The sequence below is a fragment of the Coregonus lavaretus genome, assembly GCF_964263955.1.
Source record: "Coregonus lavaretus genome assembly, chromosome: 4".
NCBI classification, from domain to species: Eukaryota; Metazoa; Chordata; class Actinopteri; order Salmoniformes; family Salmonidae; genus Coregonus; species Coregonus lavaretus.
Genome location: NC_139991.1, coordinates 42761065 through 42784170, shown reverse-complemented (window position 1 = coordinate 42784170; position 23106 = coordinate 42761065). Strand labels below are relative to the sequence as shown.

At 43.5% G+C, this 23106-nt stretch overlaps 2 protein-coding genes across 2 annotated transcripts in view; one reads left to right on the top strand and one right to left on the bottom strand.

The window, feature by feature from the left end:
* Window positions 1-6045, top strand: part of wdr70 (WD repeat domain 70) — a 70481-nt gene extending 64436 nt beyond the window's left edge. Inside the window, exons 17-18 of the mRNA XM_084159203.1 lie at window positions 822-984; window positions 4946-6045. Coding sequence (XP_084015329.1) covers window positions 822-984; window positions 4946-5033 — 251 coding nt within the window. The 3' untranslated portion in view covers window positions 5034-6045. The remainder of the gene's footprint in view (window positions 1-821; window positions 985-4945) is intronic.
* A 4204-nt stretch (window positions 6046-10249) lies between these two features.
* Window positions 10250-14115, bottom strand: LOC311127091 (glial cell line-derived neurotrophic factor-like; the record flags this gene model as incomplete). Its single annotated transcript, XM_084158856.1, has 2 exons — window positions 13893-14115; window positions 10250-10845 (listed from the first exon to the last, which is right to left on the bottom strand). Exons 1-2 carry the CDS (start codon window positions 14095-14097, stop codon window positions 10250-10252), a joined length of 801 nt encoding a protein of 266 aa, XP_084014982.1. The 5' UTR covers window positions 14098-14115.
* Window positions 14116-23106: the final 8991 nt, after the last annotated feature.

Genomic DNA, 23106 nt, shown 5'->3' with positions numbered 1-23106 from the left:
GGTCACACAACAGTATAGATTTTCACGCTATGATAAATGCATTTCACTCTAAGCCCCTATGGGCTTTTCACTCCTAACACGTTTGGCCACTGTCTCATTTCCCAAACTGCCTAGTCCTACTGCTGCACTAAGGTGAACTCCTATGTCCACGCTGCATACGGTCAACCTCTATCACACAAACTCACACGCTACCTGACCCTCCCTCAATAAGCTGAGGTGTGGCACTAAATGTCTCCCAGCTGTCTGTTTAGCTGTGATGCTTTGAGAGAAGTTTGCACCCCAGCTTTTCTCTTGAAATTTCACATATCTTCTTCCTTGAGAAGGAGAGTGAGGAAGAAAGAAGGAGAGTGAGAATGACATGTCTAATTCACTGTACTGTGTTTATCATCCTGATTAAACTACTCTTAAAAGTACTGTGTAGTGTTTGGGGTTTTGGCTGGGTGCTTGCAAGAGGACCTCCTTCACCCTCCCCTAACAGCCACCTCTGACACCAACACACCACTGAGACAGGATATCACTGGAGTCTCCTTTTTCAGCTGGCCTCACTGTGTGTGTGTGTGTGTGTGCCAGTCCATGTTTAAACAAAACATAAATACTATCTTACGGAGATGAGGATGTTTTTCCTAACGTTCTCATGTGTGTATGTTTTGGAGCAAGAGGAATGTGTTTCCTTGCCTGTCACAAAATTAGTGTGAGACTTTTTTCATCTATGTTTGGTGGTATGCTTTTGCTAGTGTATCTGTCTGTGTCTGCCTGCCTGACTGTCTGTGCTTGTGTATGAGTTATGTGTGTTCCTAACCCAGTGGTCCTCGTTTCCTCAGGTCGGGGTGGTCGTGTGGCAGCCCATGGAGGCACTCTGTCCTCCTTCATTGTGAAGAACATTGCTCTGGACAAAACAGACGATAGCAATCCTCGCCAGGCCATTCTCCGACACGCCAAGGAGGCCTCCGAAAACCCCTACTGGGTCGCCCCTGCCTACAGCAAGTAAGACTGGCCATACACACACACACACACACACACACACACACACACACTCCTGGGATGACACAGGCTGTAAGGTGTGTCTGCAGTGGGTATAGTTTATGGCAGTGTGGCTGTGCTAAGGTTGCAGCCTTCCTGCCTGGCTGGCTGGGTGACACATGAATGTTTAAAGAGCTGCGTGCTGCAGCCTAGGTCTGGAGGCCCACCAACTACCAATCAGCTACCTGAGAGGGCTTGTGTTTCACCTCAGTGTCCACAGACACGCTGGCTAAAGGACGGGGCTATTCTTGGCTGAGGATCTAAAGGTGTTGAAGGAAGACTTCCACATTCATCTGTAGACGTATCGGACCCCTTGATGATATGAGCAGGCCCATATCAATGTAATTCATGGTATAGGGTGTTTGGCAGGAGATAAGCTCACAGTATTTTAGTTGGCACAGTAAATGGGTGAATGAACTTATTGAGGTTCACAGTTTTACCTTTAATGATCTAAATCCAAAATGACCAGGTGTAAGAATAGGTCACTCCCCTGAGAGAGATTCCCTCGTGTTGATGGCTATTGCTCTAGAGTGTAGCCTGGCCCCGGTTTGGCCCTCTGTGAATAATAGCAACAGTCACACCACTCTTGGCTCTGGTCTCTGCTTGTTTGGGAGTTCACATGCATTATGCATCAGTCTAATTATAGCGACACAATCCCAATGGATTGTCTGTCAATAGCTTATCACCTCACCAGTGGACAGGTGCAGAGATTAGTTTTTATTTTTATTTAACCTTTATTTAACTAGGCAAGTCAGTTAAAAACAATATCTTATTTACAATGACGGCCTACCCCGGACGATGCTGGGCCAATTGTGCGCCGCCCTATGGGACTCCCAATCACGGCCGGATTGTGATACACCCTGGAATCAAACCAGGGTCTGTAGTGACGCCTCTAGCACTGAGATGCGGTGCCTTAGACCGCTGCGCCACTCAGGAGTTATGGAGAGTTTGTCATCATTATAATCATCCTCTTCATCGTCATCCATACAGGTACAGGTAACTGCCAAAATAAAGGAAACACCAACATAAAGTGTCTTAATAGGGCATTGGGGCACCACGAGCCGCCAGAACAGCTTCAATGCGCCTTGGCGTAGTGTCTGGAACTCTATTGGAGGGATGCGACCATAGAAATCCTTCTATTTACTAGAGGGGCTATGTCATAAATCCTCAAAGTTCCAGAATGGGGTGAAAATGATGGTTGATAGTGGTGGAAAACGCTGTCTCCCATAAGTGTTCAATTGGGTTGAGATATGGTGACTGAGACACACACACACACACACACACACACACACTAACCCCCTATGCTCCTTTGAGACCCTTATTTCAAAGTCCCTGATCTCTTTTAGCCATGGTAGCCAAAATAATGGGCAACTGGACATTTGTATACAGTACATGACCCTAAGCATGATGGGATGTTAATTGCTTAATTAACTCACCTGTGTGGAAGGACCTGCTTTCAATATACTTTGTGGCCCTCGTTTACTCGAGTGTTTCCTTTATTTTGGCAGTTACAGTGCATTCGGAAAGTATTCAGACCCCTTGACTTTTTCCACATTTTGTTACGTTACAGCCTTATTCTAAAATTTATTAAATTCATTTTTTCCTCATTAATCTACACACTATACCCTATAATGACAAAACGAAAACAGGTTTTTAGAAATTTTACTTATTTACATAAGTATTCAGACCTTTTGCGATGAGACTCGAAATTGAGCTCAGGTGCATCCTGTTTCCATTGATCATCCTTAAGATGTTTCTCAAACTTGATTGGAGTCCACCTGTGGTAAATTCAATTGATTGGACATGATTTGGAAAGGCACACACCTGTCTCTATAATGTCCCACAGTTGACAGGGCATGTCAGAGCAAAAACCAAGCCATGAGGTCGAAGGAATTGTCTGTAGAGTTCCGAGACAGGATTGTGTCGAGGCACAGATCTGGGGAAGGGTACCAAAAAATGTCTGCAGCATTGAAGGTCCCCAAGACCACAGTGGCCTCCATCATTCTTAAATGGAAGTAGTTTGGAACCACCAAGACTCTTCCTAGTCTTGCCAAACTGAGCAATCGGGGAAGGGCCTTGGTCATGGAGGTGACCAAGAACCCGATGGTCACTCTGACAGAGCTCCAGTTCCTCTGTGGAGGTTGGAGAACCTTCCAGAAGGACAACCATCTCTGCAGCACTCCACCATTCAGGCCTTTATGGTAAAGTGGCCAGACGGAAGCCACTCCCCAGTAAAAGGCACATGACAGCCCGCTTGGAGTTTGCCAAAAGGCACCTAAAGACTCTCAGACCATGAGAAACAAGATTCTCTGGTCTGATGAAACCAAGATTGAACTCTTTGGCCTGAATGCCAAGCGTCACGTCTGGAGGAAACCTGGCACCATCCCTACGGTGAAGCATGGTGGTGGCAGCATCATGCTGTGGGGATGTTTTTCAGCAGCAGGGACTGGGAGACTAGTCAGGATCGAGGAAAAGATTAACCTAGCAAAGTACAGAGAGATCCTTGATGAAACCCTGCTCCAGAGCGCTCAGGACCTCAGATTGGGGTGAACAGGACAACAACCCTAAGCACACAGCCAAGACAACGCAGGAGTGGCTTCGGGACAAGTCTCTGAATGTCCTTGAGTGGCCCAGCCAGAGCCCGGTCTGGAACCCGCTCCCCATCCAACCTGACAGAGCTTGAGAGGATCTGCAGAAAAGAATGGGAGAAACTCCCCAAATACAGGTGTGCCAAGCTTGTAGTGTCATACCCAAGAAGACGCTAGGCTGTAATTGCTGCCAAAGGTGCTTCAACAAAGTACTGAGTAAAGGGTCTGAATATTTATTTAAATGTGATGTTTATTTTTGTTCGTTTTTGTGCACACATTTCTAAAAACCTGTTTTTGCTTTGTCATTATGGGGTATTGTGTATAGATTGATGAGGGGGGGAAAACGATTTAATCAATTTTAGAATAAGGCTGTAACGTAACAAAATGTGGAAAAAGTCAGGGGTCTGAATACTTTCCGAAGGCACTGTGTATGTGTGCTTAGGAAGTATTGAGTGTTGTAGTCAGTAGGGTAAGACACTCCAAGGTGCCATAAGGTCTAGTCTGGCCTAAGAAAATACCCTGATCCATGTAACCCTACCTGGAGCCTCTCATCTGAGTGGCCTGGCTCAGCTGATCCACCTAGTATGGGGAGATCACTCATTACCACTGCTAATTGGAATGTTGACACTAATGAGACGCATTGTAGCACTTGGGTACTGTGACATTCATGACCAAATGATCCTGTTACTCCCTTTGTTGGGCTGCTTTAATGAGTTATCTCTGGTATCAGAACACACACGAGACAGAACAGGGTGAATATTGCGTTACAACTCTCTCACCTGATCATTGAATGACCTGGAAGAATGTTCTGGAAGCGAGGGTGTTGTCTATAAAACATCCTTAGGATGAGTCACAGAGTAGGAGGCATACTGCAGGTGTTTTAGGAGGTGCTGGAACTAGTGGAGGTTTTGGAAGAGCATATTCATAATTTCCGTACTCCTTCCTATAGTCTAACCGAATGTGTGCAAGTGTGTGTTTTTCGCGTATATCTGTGTACATTTCTATGAGTGTGTGGCACGTCCCCTCCTTAACTCACACAGGACAGATGTTGGCTTTTAATCACTGCTCGGAATAGACAGAGTGATACAAATAGGGAAATGGTTTAATCTCATCCTGTCCTGCCGCAATGGTTTATGTCCTTTCCCTTTCACTATTCCTCCCTTTATCCACTCTCTTTATCTTGTCCCATATATCTCCTGCATCTGTTTCATTTTCTGTTGAGCGTTGACCCTGAATACGACCCTCTTATTTGTATTGAATAAGGATGGATGTATTGTACTGTACCAAAGTAAAAGATGTGTAGTAAGTTGTCTCCCCACCTCCCTATGTTCTGCCAGGACCCAACCAGATGCCATCTTTCAAGTGGAGGAAGAGTCGGATGAAGAGGCTGACAAGGAACCAGAGTGGAAGAAACGCAAGATCTGAGCCACAGCAACCCATTTGTGTGTGTGTGTGTTTGTGCGAGTGTACGAGAGTGTGCACAGGTGTGTTTGTATATGCGTATGTGCATGTTTTTGTACTTTACTGTACTTGAATCAAATGTAGTGCCGTTTATGATCTCCTGAGGAACAGTAATTAAAGGGATAATTTATCCAAATCACACTTGCAGTGTGTACTTTTACCTCATTTTACCTAATCTCATTGATGCTTATAACATTGTCTTTGGACCTGTAGAGTCCAAGATCAACCCAGATCAAGATTGTATTGTGATGCAATATCCTCCACTTAGAAACCAGATCAAGATGGATTCTATCAGAGAGTTCACCCTCTTAGACGTCCACTCAGTCTTAGTCGTAGACTGAAGGACATGCATGTGTGTCTTTTGGTGAGTCACTCCTTCAAATAAATATTTATTTAGATGTTATTTCTAGTGCGCTGTTTCACTTGCAGGACTCAAACATTCCTAAATATTGATGGGAAAAGTGAACATTTTGCATGAAAATGAATGATCGGAAATACCAAGAAAACTCCATGCCATGTGGTATAACTTACAATCGGTCATTTTGGAGAATAGTTTGGGGCTATGAATTGATTAGAAGTTTATGTTTCTGTCCATATGAGCAGGTAATATATCTGTTATACATACACAATATAACTATATGGGTAACAAGTTGTTACACCATATGTATGGTTATGGCCACCCAAATGTGTTAGCGCTGCATAGCTAGAAATGTTTAAAATATCCTTTAATCACTTCCTTTCGCCTCACCCAGAAACTAGATGGTGACGAAAGTCAGAAGTGTTGTCCTAAGTGTGACAGAAAAAGCTATGTCATACAGTTCATGGATCACATGTTTGTGTTCATTACAATCCCCTCGAATGTAGCCTCTGGTTAACCCACCAAACAGTTGTGAGGGATTGAGAAGACTATTCAGTATCGACAAACACTACTATTGTGTCTTTATAAAGTGTCAGTTGTCTTTCACCGGTGTGACTGAAAGGGTTTGATTTGTCTTTCCTTCTTAGTGAATCAAATAGCACAGGGTGTGCTGTGCTTTGGCCTACACAAACAATCATCCCAAGAGATCTGGACTAGAAAGAGTGTTCAAAACACAAATCCTCGAAAGCTGCTCATTATCTGGGTTGTGGCCAGATCGCCATGAAAAAGCCTAAAACGTCCTGAAAGCCGTAATGACTCCCAAAGGAGCGTGGCATAGCCAACCGCCTAAGGCCTAATCCTCCTGCCCAGCACTACTATTCCGAATGGTGATGTCACCAGCCACTGGCTCCTGCAGTGTCTGTTACCGGCCCGGGAATGCCAGAATGTTAGAATGCTGGAGAGCTGTGGGTGATGTCACAGTCCACCCATGCCCAGTGTGATCATCTTGCCTCCTTTAGTAGTGAGCAAAGGGTGTGTTGGGGCTCTGTTTGGCACTACAGCCCGTATAAGCCATGGAGAAGTCAGAGGATCAAATCTCTCCTCTGTCTTGGTCTCAAGTTTGTCCCCCTCTCCTTGCCGCCAATAGTTCAAGAGAGGGGCAGGTTTTGGACTAAAGGAATCTGGTTGGCCGATAATCCAGGCCTGAAGTCTTGATCCTCACAGGACAGTTGTGTGTACATAATCAGTGCTTTCATTTTATCCACTGGAAAAATCGAGGTGCATAAACCTTGAGGTGTATACACACCGGCAGAAGTTGACTGACTCACTCCGCCTGGCCAACTGTGCCATTTTCTCATCAGCGTTTACATATCTTCTCTGCACGGTGGAAACATTCCCCCTGAGTGCCTCGATTTACAGCATGGTATCACTTTACAGCAAGCTTTTGTTTACCGTACAAACCTGGGCCAGCGTTCAGGAATGCACAACACGAGGGAGTAAAGCACTAGAGAGCCTCTATCTCCTCTCTCTAATCCAGTCCTACGACCCCCTACACACACCTACAACCCTCAACCACCCACTCATATGACCCTCCATACAACCCTCAAACCTCCTGCTGCCCTAACTTCAAGTGCTGATGGCAACCTCCAACAAGAGGATAAATTATTCCACAATGAGAAATACTTTTGCACTCACCTTGCTTAGTCTCAGAACAGGCTGTTTTCTCTTTCTTTTCTCCACAAATGTGTTATGAAGACCTTTCTTGCTGGCGAGAACCTGCTAATGTTTTTCAGATTCTACAGCTCACTGAAGCAACAAGCATTTAGTATTCAACAGCCATCAGACAGACATTTTGATAAAAATGAGTTTAATTCTGTAAAAAGTTATAAAATGAATATTGTACAAAAATAAAGTTTTCTGAGAGCTTTGGTTCAGTAACACAAAAAAAGTGAGACATTACACCTTTTCTTTCACAGAGGCGATCATAACACAAACATGGGTCTGAAAACAAATAGTGCTATCCTTTCTGCCTGGTGTGTGCAATGGAGATTCCGCTACCTTTACACACACTTTACCTTCACAAAATAACTGCCGGAGTTATGAACACACAGGAAAAGAACACTGACAGTTGAGTAAACAACCATATGTAAAGACAGAGGGGGAGTGGTCAATCACAATTCACACACACTTTAAAGTAACATACATAAGGGTGAGGACCCAAGAGGCTGCTGGAAAGGCTTACACCGAAATCAGTTATTAAAGGGGAAGATGATCTAATTTATAAAAGCATGCTGTGATTAAATTGGTCAATCTTTCTGACAGTGTTTGGCCTAAATTCATCTTGATGCCGTGGATTTGTTTTGTGTGCTGGGGGGATTATGGGACTAAAACTGGCTTGGTTTCTGTTGGGTGAGCACAGATACTCTGGTCCATAATCCATGCTAACGTCAAGGCCAGCTCTGGAGCTCCCTTTCTCTGGGTTTCACTCAAAAGCTCCTCTCTATGAACATGGGACAAGGGCATAGTACTGTAGTAATATGCTTTGAAAGATTCCTCTGTTAGTGTTCCTTTCTGTTTAGTAGTTGTTTTGGGTGAGTATTGATGGTATGCTGAATAGTGCTCACACTGAGAATGCCTGGTTATCCTAGTGCTCCCCTCTCTCCCCTTCAGTAATGTCACAAACTATGTCACTCTCTCTTTGTTGTACTGTCTGGCCCTAAGACATGTATGTCGGCTTGGCTAAGAGAGACAGAGCCAGATCTCCCTTAAATGGTTTTAAACACTGGGGTGCCTTTGCCAGTGGGAGTAGTGGGCTAAGCTGCATGTTAGAGGATCGTTTTCAAACTAACCCCAGATCAGTGAGAAAGAACTGTGTGTATGTCAGAGCAGAGACAAAAGAGACAGAGACACTCCCAGGAACGCTAAAGCCTACTGGGACAGTAACCACTACAAAGACTTTGCCCCAGACTTGGTGTAGAGCCAGGACCAGGCTGAACGGTTGAGATATAAGACCCTGGCAACCAAGCAATACATGAATACCATCAACTTCTGCACTGTGATGGCCAACGGACACTAGTCTCAAGGTTTTCACTATGATATCAGAGATTTTCTGTACGATTTTTATTGTGGTCTTTTGTAAAGCGTTCAGTAACACATTACTTTGAAAATGGTGTGATAGAAAGAGAATGCAAGTGCGTTGAAAGCAGTAGACCTGGAGGCTGCCCATATCCAACCTGTACTGTACCCCCTCTAACAATGAGGTCCTTTTGTTATTCTGTCTATAAAAGAAGATGATGTCAAATTAATGTGGGGAGTATCATTGTAGGGAAAGATGCACAGCTCTGAGATAACCACCTGCAGTACGACTTTATTCTGTCTTTAAAAAAACAAGAAAGCAGGGTTTGTATGCTCCTTTGTAAACATATAATGGCATGCCATGCATTTGCCAGAAGTCTGTTTACCCCTTTACTTTGTTAGAGTAAGGAGGAGTGAGGAGCAGCTCAATGGTCTCTCCCCGGCCCTGAGCCCCTAATGTCCCAGGCCGCTCCATCCTCTGCTTTCCATTAGTGACAAATGAGGAACACTGTCAAAGACGGTGATAAGATTTTTTTGTTTTGAAAAGGGTTGAAATTGTCTTTCTTTTTCTCTGCTTTCCCTCCCTAAACCTGATACCTTATGTTATTCTCATAAATCCATGATGTTTTGGAATCAGCAGTGGGTTTAGGATTAACTACCATGGATTACAGATACAAACTGTACAGCATTTTGAAACAAAAGGATACATTTGATTAGTTATGGCTGCACCTTGAATCCGGTTGTTTCAGCACAATCTGATTTCCCTTAGAAAACACATGCTCTGCTTTGGCACTATCCAGGACAAAACAAAGCTCAAATAAATAAGGAAAAAAAAATCATAAAATGGACTGCAATAAATAACAATAATAAATTAATTCAATCTTAATAAATACATCTCATATATAATTCTAAATATTTGGGATTTGACATTGATGTGTCGTACCAGACAGTTTGTCTCTGCTGTAGGACTAAGCCAGTCAACAGGTTTAAGAGTTCTCTCTACTTTCTTTCTCCCGTTCCCTCGTTCATTGTGAATGTAAACTTTAAGCTCCAGTCTGTGCAGTGGAACCAGAACACACTGGACTGCAGCTAAAAATACTCATCAGGACCAGGTCTGCTCTCATTGTGAGCCTCAGGAGCTGACTACATTCCTGGGAAAATAGGTGCTCCCAGGAGAAGCTGACATTTGAAGGAACAGACCAGCTTACAATATCCAGAGTTCCTCTGTCTGGTTCTGTCTCACCAACTCCATTGCAGGTAAGCCTTTGAGTTTAACAGCATGGTTCAACAGGTAAATGAGAGTATCCATGTAGGCCTCCAAGGACGTGATCCAATCATGAAATGAATACTGAGCTGAATTGACAATGTCTCTTTTATTGGCTGTTAAGCTGAATTTCAATGTAATTTAATGTCAGTCACATTTGTCATTAGAGCATGGAGGAATCCCTTCTCCACTGTGACCTGACTTGGGCTCTAGATCAGCTTAATCACTGGAGGTTTGGGGACTACACCATCCCTGTTCACCCCACTGCAGCTTCTCAGGAGTAGGACAGGACATGCTAACACTGGCCATGGGTCCTAAGACACCACTGGAGTGAACTGTATCCGTCTCATGTTCCGTTTTTCTCCACTGTGTTTATGTCACTGCTCCCTTCATTTATGTCTGTCAGCCATTTGCCTCTCTCTCTCTCTCTCTCTCTCTCTCTCTCTCTCTCTCGTTTCATCTCTCGTTTCATCTCTCCCAGAGTCAAACACAACCACATTTGCGGGCGGAATGCTTCTGCAGAATGTGGTAGTCCTCGTTGTTGTCATCCAGGAATGACAGGTCATCATCAAAGGTGATTGGTCGACAGCAGGTGCGGGAAGGTATGTCCTTGACCAGCTTCTTGTTGTGGGTGAGGTTGTTGAGGATCTTGTCATAGTTGGTCTCTGCGTCCGAACAGGGGCCGCTGCAGTACCGGAAGATCAGCTCCTCTTTGGTCTGGTAGCCCAGACCTAAGTCTGTTACGTTGAGATGGACCTCTTTTAGCAAGCAGCCACGGCCTTCAACCGGCTTCGTCCGCTGCCCCCCTCTTTCACTGCTCCTCCCTTTGCCCCCTCGCCCCCGACCCTTCTTCTTCTCTGCGCGTCCTCCTCTCGCCCGTCCTCCTCTCCCCTCTCCTCTTCCTTCTCCTCCTCCTCGGTCTGTGTTTGCTGCTCCTCTCTGTCTCTCCTGCTCTCTCTGCTCCCTCCTTCCCCTTGAGCCGCCGGTGGGCTCTGATGATCTCCTCAGTCTGCCAATGGTAGCCTTGATAAAATCCATCACATCATCAAACTGGTCCGGATATGGGCCTGTGATATCATCTGTAAAAGACAGAGGATGCAAAGAGGAAATAGTAAAGTAAATGCAATAAAGTCACAACATATACTGTAGTAATAAATAATATAAGTAAAAATAGTAATGGCAGCAATTTGAATGTTAAATCAATAATGAGTATCCCCGTAACAAGGTAGCAATGCTTCAATAACTGTAACAGTTGACAGTGCCATACAGAAGATTGTTTTAATATTTCTTAGTAATCCTAGTTATACTTCTTGGAACAGACCACCTTCTCTTTCCCTTTTAAAATACTGTATCAGAGCTTCAAAGTACCACTAGAATGGAATCATATGGATTGTGACATGGAGAGAGCAGATTTCATCTCTCTTCAGCACTTATTCTATTTCAAATTCAAAACATGCAGGAAGCCCTCCGCCATCTGCAGAGCGGAACAAAACCCCAGAGTGCCCTTTGATCCTCATGTAATACACGTTGATTCCATTATAGTGTAAACTCCCTCCTGCTCCTTCTCCGCATCGCTTAAACATCTGGCAACCCACTCAGAAGATCACAGAAAACATTATTGTTAAATGACTCAATTAGTATGACACTAATCATATTACCCAATATCAATGTCAGGTGTATGATGTTTTTTGATGTTTTAATGTGTGTTTGTGGCTACCTTTGTGTGTCTGTGTATTCAGTTGGTGGAGGTGGGGTTAGTAAAGCTGGCCTTGGCATGATTACTCCAGGCCTCAGTTGACTGGCCTGTGTGTGGTGGGCACAGGGCACCCAGGCAGGTTGTGTAGTCTGTCTGTCTGGCAGGTGGAGGTGTCAGTAACCCAGCCTCTTTTTGCCGTTGGGTATCACCTGTCTCACCTGTCCCACTGTCAGGGTACAGGTCATCTGATCCACCCAGCTCCACGGCTGATTGGGCCGTCGCGGCGGTATCGGGTGAGCCAGGGACCAATCTGTTTAGACACCCTGTGCCCTTTGATTTAAACACCTTCTATTGTGTGGCTATCAGCTGATAGACAATAGAATAGACAGGGATAGCTCCTATTCTACGCTAGCTGACAGACAGAATTGTTCCACAGCAAAACAGCCCAAACCACAGCAACACCTCCCGGCTCTCCAATGCACCTGTTTCAAATGTTATCCAGAATCATGTTTATGATTTAGAGATCAGTTCTGAAGTCTGACAGTGCAACGCTCCACTGAGAACAAAGTGAAGTCCTGACAAGGTAAACAAATATTTTTTTATTAAAAACTTCACTTCACATCGTTTTCTAGCCTAGTGGAGCATGCACCAGAAGCCTTGTGCACATTTTCTGTCCTGCAGACACAAGTATCTCTAGAGGCAGTGGATCAGCTGCAGAGACACTTGCCTCCAAAGGTTACTTGGAACGGGTACAAGATTCATCGCTTACCACAGACATCGCACCCGAAACAAAAGGCCAAACCTCCCATTGAGTTCCAGGGATGTTTACACCTTGGTGCATTGTTAATGGTCTTAAGTTACAGAACAGGCTGAGGTGATGTCACTCACCTCTGCTAACCGAATATGAGGTGAGGGGAAAAACATTTATCTGTTCTAAATGTTCCATGCCTTATCTAGAGCGCTGCACAGTTTACTACTGTGTAAAGTCAAGACAGTGTTATGTTCTTTTAAACAAATGGAATTCCATGCCCTCGAAGCTGCTAAAATGAACCTAAACACAATATTGTGCGCTCCCTTCTTGGTTTTGACTCTGCCGTATTGTCCAGTCTTTCTCCTGTGATCGGCATCTGTTTCCATGTTCCTCTACTCTAACTTGGTTTGGGATAAAACACAACACGCTATGTTTTCCTGACAGGGAGAGGGAACAGGTCCTGCAGTCCCAGAGAGACGGGGTTGAAGATAAACAAGTAAAAGGAATGTCAGCGCTAACCTCTGTGTTTGGGACTGAGGAGCCGCAGTCACTATTTCTTGCTCCTTCTGCCGCATGGATGTTTTTACCATCAGCGTGATGCTACCCGCAGCAGTAGAGAAAGCTGTTTAATTAAACCTGCTGTTAGACAAACTGCTTCGAACTAGGTAGTCATCAGGATTTATCAATGACTGGTCTGGCCCCATGGGTGCCTCAGTTGAAGTGCCCTTCAAAAATCAGCCCTCAATTACATTGACTGTTGTCCCTTTATTTGGGATATGCTTGCCTTGCTAGTTGCTACAATATGATCCAGAGCAAAAGGCCATGGCTTGCAAGACTTTAACCCAAGTGTGAACCTGAGGAGAGCCTGTTCCTACCAGGGGTCACTGGTACTCTATTTAAAACACATAATACTGTATGTGCAATACGGAACACATGGCAACCTATGGCCATCACATAAACATATATCTATCCTCTCTAAGGTTTGGGTTACATGTTTGGGCTGAGTATACCACGTTTGTTTTGGTAATCAGGCCTTTTAACAAACTAAGTACCAAACCATAAATGGTATGTTGAATGTGCATTTCCAGCGGCCGTTTTTTGTCACCCTCTTCAAACCCATATACACTTCAAGGAACTGAGAGCCAATTGAGTACTGAGTACTGCAGTCACTTTATAGCTATGGTTTTGCAACAGAGCCTCATCAAGCAACTTTATTAGTCTTCTATAAGAGAATCCTTTTCTAGAACACAGTCTGATCTTAAAGCTAGAGTCCTTAATTGAATTAATAACAAAGCAGACCCCGCCTCTGTTTTGGTAAAAAGCTGGATTGGCCTGGAGAAACGTAAGCACTCTCAAATTAATATACAGAGCTATGGATACAAGGACTGACCATCATGATCTAAAAATTATAGTTTTAACCACGCTTTGTGGCTATACAGTGTTTGTTTACATTTACATTGTTTACAATGTAAAACAAGCTTATATTTTGGGCTCTGATGGGGTATGACAGTTGAACTAAGCTCATGAGGCATTTATAAGTTATATTCTCCAAAAATCAATGGGTATATATCAAGTCCAAAAATGGATGTAGCAACCAAGAATTGTAGCTTTAATCAGAAGAAAGTATATTTGACTCACACTTCAGCAGGTGATAAAACACTATCAGATTCTTGACTTACATTTATCCTCCATGGAGATTTCCTGCAGGCTGTGAGACTCTGACTGGAACTCTGGCTCTGGTTCCTCCACAGACAGGGACAGAGAATCACTGTACCAATCCGAGTAGTGAGCTCTCTTGGCTGGCTGAAGGTTTTGGTAGAGGGGGCGTGTGGAGACGGAGCTCAGGAGCAACAAACACGTGGCCAAAACATCCCATAACTTCATCTTAGACTCAGTTCCTATGAAGGAAGCTGAAAGAAAACAAGACAGGTGTGTGAGTTGGATCAACCTTTGAAATAATCCAACCTTTACAAATTAGATTGAAATCTAAAAATATGTGTAGGCTGTAAACACGGGGACATAGGACACAGTGCCAAAATGGCCTTAGTTTGGTAATCTTTTCAATAGCGAGAAAAATTGAAAATATTACAACCATGAATATTTGATGTTGATACTGTGAAGGATGGTAATAAGGCGCAAAAGATATTGTAGCTCCATAATGCCAACACATTGTTGACCTGCTTTGATACAGTGCAGAAAGCAGTCTTGGGTCATGATGACATCTTTGGAAATTCATTTGGCAATAGCAACCATCCTTCATGTCAAGAGGTTATGCCCATTCAACAACAGTGAAGCAAGCCAACTTACTGTATGTATGAGGTTTTGTTAGCTATTGTGTTTTGGCACAGCTATTGGGGATCCAAATTAACAAACTTCAGAGACCATTATTTACATTGTATCAAATTTGATATTTTTCAACTAAAAGGTCAAATATGCCTAGAAAGTTATAAACACTATACGTAGGCTAAATATAAACTGTTAGCCCATGGTCTTTAGTTTGAAATAGCCTAGATATAATCTATTAATATGATTTCATACTTGACTATCCTATTACTTTTAGGGACCTCCATAGCTTCTACATGATACAAAATATTGATATCACAATAATGTCGTTTTAATTATTGTTTTTGTATATGATGGACATTCTGATCCAAACAACACCTCGATTACAACTAATTTTAGACCTATTTGAGTGATAATTTACGAGTGCGTGTTACTGAAATGGGTGGCTGCCACAGGCATAGGGTGCGCCTTTACTCCAAAATGCGTTTATGGACGCACCATTCATAGCGCATTGGCTGGTGTCCAGTAGAAAGGCTACAATAGTCCTCATGTTGGCATCTATTTGCCAGATGGTGAATCCCCATTGCTTATGTGACTCTTGTTAATTGAGCATTGGCTGCAGCTAATGTATGTCCATAGGATGTAATTTTTGAATAGGCTTAATGCATTAAATAAATTACTTCCGATTTGCAACTAACACCTAGAAAAATGTGGCACACTGTTAATGCGTAATGTGTGTTAGAAATCTTCTTCTTTTTTTTTTTTACATGTTTGATCCATTATGAATGCTTATTTTGTAGGATGATCGACATTCAGAATAGGTCTGAGAGCCTCAAAATTCCTTCATCAATACTATAGTAGGTTAATACCCTACATAGCCTACACACATGCATCTCATCTACAAAAACAATATTGCACAATCAATAACTGTGACTGAAATGTGCTTACCTTAAATCTGGCCCTTGCAGACCTGCAATTGTATCGGTATTAAAGTCCAACACACAGCGATGCATTTAACGTTCCGTGGTGAGTAAGAAGTACTTTTATCCAAAGGATATATTCAGACTGTACAGTTTTATCTGATCACATAAACGAGATCCGATGTGTTCAATCTAATTTACAATGTCTAAAAAAAAATAGAAGTAAAAAATGCCCCACAAAATGAAACGACGCCTGATGAGTGGCTTCTCATAACTCTGTAGCCTACAGAGCGCCCAACCATGCGTCTGCCCACAGGTAGGCTACACGCTGAAGTGACTAGCTGGCCAAAGTGCCTCTACGCTGTCTCTCCAGGCGCTCAATCGCAAACTAATTGGATGCTGGTTTCCACATTGGAAATCCGAGAGAGATCCACCATCACCAACTGCAAGGAGTCAAATGAAGACATCAGCTTTACCGACGCAGGGAGCAGAGAGGTTCGCCAAAGGCGCAGGGAAAACGCACTGAAACGCGCTTTAGAGAGACAGTTTATTAGGTGTTACCTTAAACTTTTTTCATGAGAGAAAATCAAACCAAAAACGTCTGTAACATCCACCAGACCAACATATGGTCATGAAGATTTACTTGATGTTTTTATATCCCCAATGGACTTGGTATTCTAATAAAAAATGAGGGCAATGTATATTCTCCATTATATCCAAGTGGTGTCCGCGCAATGAGTGAGATGGTTGTCCACATGCGGGTTCTGTGTATTCTCTCCAGACTGGCACTGGCAGTACAGATGTGCAGCTGTCTGCGCATCACGCTGTACGAGCCGCAGAAGGCGGTTTGGATAGATTTATAGCTTTGAGCGCGCTGACGTTTCGAAGTGTCCGCCCTTATTTTCTCGACCTCTGCACAACCAAACCGCAAGTAGAAACATAAGTACACGCCAACCCACATCTCCAAACCACCCCTGGCGCTCCATTTGATGGGTCGCAGTTTTGGGATCTCTTGAGGATTATGTCACTCTCCTGATGTCCTCGGGTTAGATTTCAGTAATGCGGAAGGCAATTTGGAGACGTTCGGTTGCGATACATGTTCCTTGAATACACTGATCTTCACCGCGCGCTGGGTGTCAGGTTCCAGCTACTCATAGCTCAAATTAGGATGCCCACCACACTTATTTACTAGGACATACTTGTAAATAAGTGTGATGGGCATTTGAGGGTAAAGGTGAAAATATATAACGACTTTTACCATTTTACGCATATGGCACACTATATAATTCTCCAAAATGTAATGCACTGCAGCAGCTGTAGAATACTCATCACATAACCCACTGGGCACACACTGGTTGAATCAACGTTGTTTACATGTCATTTCAATGAAATGATGTTGAACCAACGTGGAATAGACTTTGAATTGATGTCTGTGGCCAGTGGGAAGTATTCAGATGCACACTATAGCTTGGAGCAAATGGTCACTTAATAACCAGTGTTTGGTGTCATTATGCCTGCAGGGGTCTGTGTGGACCACCATAGAGGGACTAGATACCCTCTGTGATGTGGTACCTGAGAGGCCTGGTCCATTAACCCTCATGATTTACACACTAGATCTCCTTTCATCTTCAGGATAGCTACATTCTTCATGGTTTAACCCAACTGTTTATGAATTTACAGTGGGGAAAAAAGTATTTAGTCAGCCACCAATTGTGCAAGTTCTCCCACTTAAAAAGATGAGAGAGGCCTGTAATTTTCATCATAGGTACACGTCAACTATGACAGACAAAATGAGAAAAAAAATCCAGAAAATCACATTGTATGATTTTTAATGCATTTATTTGCAAATTATGGTGGAAAATAAGTATTTGGTCAATAACAAAAGTTTCTCAATACTTTGTTATATACCCTTTGTTGGCGATGACACAGGTCAAAAGTTTTCTGTAAGTCTTCACAAGGTTTTCACACACTGTTGCTGGTATTTTGGCCCATTCCTCCATGCAGATCTCCTCTAGAGCAGTGATGTTTTGGGGCTGTCGCTGGGCAACACGGACTTTCAACTCCCTCCAAAGATTTTCTATGGGGTTGAGATCTGGAGACTGGCTAGGCCACTCCAGGACCTTGAAATGCTTCTTACGAAGCCACTCCTTCGTTGCCCGGGCGGTGTGTTTGGGATCATTGTCATGCTGAAAGACCCAGCCACGTTTCATCTTCAATGCCCTTGCTGATGGAAGGAGGTTTTCACTCAAAATCTCACGATACATGGCCCCATTCATTCTTTTCTTTACACGGATAAGTCGTCCTGGTCCCTTTGCAGAAAAACTGCCCCAAAGCATGATGTTTCCACCCCCATGCTTCACAGTAGGTATGGTGTTCTTTGGATGCAACTCAGCATTCTTTGTCCTCCAAACACGACGAGTTGAGTTTTTACCAAAAAGTTCTATTTTGGTTTCATCTGACCATATTACATTCTCCCAATCCTCTTCTGGATCATCCAAATGCACTCTAGCAAACTTCAGACTGGCCTGGACATGTACTGGCTTAAGCAGGGGGACACGTCTGGCACTGCAGGATTTCAGTCCCTGGCGGCGTAGTGTGTTACTGATGGTAGGCTATGTTACTTTGGTCCCAGCTCTCTGCAGGTCATTCACTAGGTCCCCCCGTGTGGTTCTGGGATTTTTGCTCACCGTTCTTGTGATCATTTTGACCCCACGGGGTGATATCTTGCGTGGAGCCCCAGATCGAGGGAGATTATCAGTGGTCTTGTATGTCTTCCATTTCCTAATAATTGCTCCCACAGTTGATTTCTTCAAACCAAGCTGCTTACCTATTGCAGATTCAGTCTTCCCAGCCTGGTGCAGGTCTACATTTTTGTTTCTGGTGTCCTTTGACATCTCTTTGGTCTTGGCCACAGTGGAGTTTGGAGTGTGACTGTTTGAGGTTGTGGACAGGTGTCTTTTATACTGATAACAAGTTCAAACAGGTGCCATTAATACAGGTAACGAGTGGAGGACAGAGGAGCCTCTTAAAGAAGAAGTTACAGGTCTGTGAGAGCCAGAAATCTTGCTTGTTTGTAGGTGACCAAATACTTATTTTCCACCATAATTTGCAAATAAATTCATTAAAAATCCTACAATGTGATTTTCTGGAATTTTTTTCCTCAATTTGTCTGTCATATTTGACGTGTACTTATGATGAAAATTACAGGCCTCTCTCATCTTTTTAAGTGGGAGAACTTGCACAATTGGTGGCTGACTAAATACTTTTTTTCCCCACTGTAACTAATTTCAGTGTTGATGAGTTAGAATACACCCAGATATTGTACACATTAAAAAATAAAACATTTAGAGAGAATTATTTTATTTATGTTTGACAGCCAAATTACAGAGGGCAAAGTTCTGGCTGTGACAAAAGGGATGCAAATCCAACTGTTGACACTGTAAATCTAAGGTGACTGGTGATATGATTTAGCTTGTTTAGATCATTCATTGGTATTAAAGGTGCGTATTTGTTAGCTCCGGGACTCGGATACATGTTAATACATGTATTCTCTAATATGTTTCTTTGTGTGTCTGCCTTGGTTACCGTCTGTGTCCTCTTGGTATTGAGTCCTTTCTTCATACACAATACTGTAGATTCCTCACTGTCATGTTCTCTTCAGAAGCTATGCACTTCATTGTTACTGTATCATTAACATACTGTGAGTAATGCGTGCATCGAGAACCTGTTGAGAGGTATACAATTGTCTAAATGTTGCATCTCATAATCATGCCTAAAACACAGCATAACTATTTTTCCTCAGTGAATCACTTTTAAGTGTTCTGTCAGTCTGTGTAAAAATGTAAGATGTTTAAAAAGCCAATGGAGGTGATGTCCTATACAACAGAACCTTTGAACAGCCAGTACTTTATAAGTGCAGGTGCAGGCTAATGGAGTTTACAGTATGACATATATATATATATATATAATTTTTTTTGTGTGGCAAAAACGATAGTAAATTGATAGTGGATGGGTGGGATTCTCCTATTTTTGCATTCCTAGTATTGCCTCTCCTCTGTCCAGCTCTTGGTGTTAACTATAAGGATTTGCACAACCCCATTGACCTGCTTTTCCTCCATTGTTTAGAACCTTTTACATCTAGGATTTCATGGGAAGGGGTCAAATGTGACCTATTCTGCCTGTGCTTACTCTGATCCTGAGAGAGATCATGGCCCAATCTGCACTCTGGATCAATTTAACTGACCTAAACAGTCTAGTCTACCACCCACAAGCTCTACAAATGTGCTCTGTCTCAGGATGATTTGTGTCCACTATTTGTTTCTGTTGGTATTCCAAATGGTTGTTAGATGCCATCAGAGTCACTGACTGATTCATGTCATGTTACTAGAGGAACGGTTGATAGTCATGTTACAGTACTACAACTTGTAGTAATATTGACAGTAAATGATGACGGAACCATTTTACTACAGGCTGATAGAAGAACCATGTGTCTGCTGTGGGTGAATCAGTTGACATTTGAAGGGAGGCACTCATTCCATAGTGAAGTCCTATCTCCTGCTCCTCCATTGAGATATGTGAGTGGGGTTATATTTAAGCGGTCCAGTCATAATTGGTGCTCTGCCCAGCCCCCCTGATTTAGGTCTTGCCATGAGGAATCAACTTAACTGTTGGTTTCTTGCTCTATCTCCTCTGGGTGTTATTGACAGTCAGAGCTGTGTGTGCCTGTGTCTGTGATTCTCTGGGTTTGGCCAAACGTTTGGCTTGGCGCTGGTGCCTCCAGGAATGATGCCCATTGGCCATGGACACCTAGATGCATCACTCATCCTTTATGGAAGTGGCGGTTACTAGTGGTTACTAACAGACCATGACAAACAAACACTACCATAAAAACAAGAATAAACAGGATTGCATTATGCATTTCCCTCTTACGGTCAAAGAGAATATCAACAGTAATGACAATAATATGCCATTTAGCAGACACTTTTATCCAAAGCGACTTACAGTCATGTGAGCATACATTTTTACGTATGGGTGGTCCCGGGGATCGAACCCACTACCCTGGTGTTACAAGCGCCATGCTCTACCAATTGAGCTACAGAGGACAACAATGATTAACATACAGTCTGCTACCGACAAGCACAGTAATATCACAGTCATGTCCAGTAACAGATGGCAACAAAAAGCCAACATATACAACCAACAGTGGTCCTGAACTACAAAAAAAGTGCTGACATTGAGAGCATTTTTTAAGGGGAGGGGCTGAGAATTCTACAGGCGGGCGGTAGAACTGGAAAGAATGGCTATCCCCTGTGGGGGGACGGGGGACGGGGACGGGGGGAGGAGACCAGGGTCAGATCTCAGGAGCTGCTAGAGAGACTTGAGGTCAATTGCCAGTCCGCTCAAGCTGATTTGTAGAGTACTTCTCACAATGACATTGTCACAAAGCCTAGAATCTGTTATGGCAAGGTGTTGGTAAGGGAGAAACGTTTTTATGATGTGATAACTGAAAAACCAGGAAGGGAACTACATATTTGGGAAATATCAAAAAGCTTCCTCTGGCTGGCACTGGGAAAGTGTGTCAAAAGTTTGCATGACTGGCATGAGTAACAACACTGTTTATGGTTGGAGATAGTCATGCACAGAGCCAGTGGAGTTAGAAGGGAGGGAATACCAAAACCTTGTCACAGAGAACTCTGAGAGAGAGAGAGATCCAATAGTGACTCCACTGGGATCTAATCAATATCATAAAAAGCAATCAATCACTTTCAGTGATGAGTGATCTTTTAATTTTAGCGGCGTTCACAAGAGAGTTCGTCACAGAGCTCTCTTATGTCACAGACTAGTTGAACATGGCCAGCTCATGGCCCAGAGAGTGTGTATTGTTATGTGGACTAGCCAGTGTTTCCCAACTCCAGTCCTCTAGTATCCCCAACAGCACTCATTTTTGTTGTGGCCCCAGACAAGCACACATTATTCAACTTGAATCAGGTGAGTTTGTCCGGGGCACCAACAAAATGTGTGCTGTTGGTGGTACTCGAGGACTGGAGTTGGTATACACTGGACCACACTGGGGTGAACTGGGGTGACACCAAAGACTTTCTCCATACTACCCTTTCTCTGGACCTCTGATACTAACATAAATGAGGTAGTATTGGCTCCCAAAAATAGTCCTCGTTTTAGAAAGCTCCTTTGTGTGAGAACACATCACCGGGCTGAATTTCTCAAGTGGTTGTATGAAATATGAATTGGTTTGGAGGAGTAACATGAGTAAGCTGAACGAATCACCACCACATGGGGTGTGAGGAAGAGACTAGTCACTGAGATGGAAGTGCCTTCTTCTTTCATTTGGCACGCAGTGCGACGGGGCAAACCCCTCAATTTTTAATGCCAAACCCTCAGAGCACACAAACAGCCTTATCTGTCTGAGGAGGATGGTGACTCTTGGTTGACCTTTAGCAGTCAAACTCAATCCCAGTGTTTAATAGTGCTAGTCACTGGGAGTTTTGGGATTTTTTGGGACAGCTTTGGGTCTCGTTGTGTGGTGTCATCGTGTGTGTGTCATAGACGACAAAGGAATGCGGAATAACAGGGGTCATCACACTAAACTCTGTAGTCGGTTGATAACTCATGATGTCAATGTTGATCTGCCTGAATCAAATACACAATGGACAATCACTTTGTCACACATGTATATTAAAGATATTCCTAGAAGGCTTTAGTATGATCCACCATTGTGTTTATTACATGGCTGACATGTTAACCACTCATCGGCCTGTTGAGAGTTTTGTCTGGTGTGTTTTACGGTCCTGACCACAGTAACCACCCCAGTGATATGTGGGCTTGTCTAAAAGGTCAGCATGTTCGCAGGATTATCAGGCTAGCACATGGAATTCACACACATTATACACCCCTCGCTCCCACTACACCCATGGAGTGGACCTTATGTTCTGACATGATCCGTGACACTGTATACGGTGACAGAACTTGAGGCCACTGCACTGTATGCATTTCTGTCCCAACCTCATCAAGTAGGCAGGCCTTTGATGGTGATGACTTGATTAAATCAATTGAGACAGGTGTATTGACCTGCACCCATATCATGTGATGAAAACAAATGCACAGTTTGGGGGCTTCAGCAGTTTGTAGGCTTCATTTGAACTACTTGCTTGTGAAACCAAGTGGCATGATCACTGACAGTACCACAACCCCCTCCCTGAACTGCCGAGCGAGCTGACCCTGACCAGGTCCCACCCTAGCCAGATAGTATCAGGCAGTGTTTGTTTGATGTGGCTGTGGGACATTCACATGGCATTGCATAGTGGTCCTGTCTCTAAATCTCCTCTGGAACTCTTGATCAGCAAGGACAAGGGTGGAATTTGACAGTGTGCCTGGGCACTGATACCCTGGAGGGCAGTGTCTCAGCTCCACTAATACCCAGCTGCCACAGGCTGCCACAGGAACCCGCCCTGGATAACCCGTGGAACCAACAGGTTCCTGTTGAGAGAGCAGTATGTAACAGTTAGAGCAGTAGGCAATTCTTATTCTACTGCTCAATTTGGACTCAATTTGAAGTTGAGATCTGTTATCCAGTTGCTATGGCACTGCCATACAGTGCTGTATCTCCATCTGTTTTCTCTCCCATTATTTTGATCATACACACAAGGTGGTGTACAGGTATTACTGACACAAT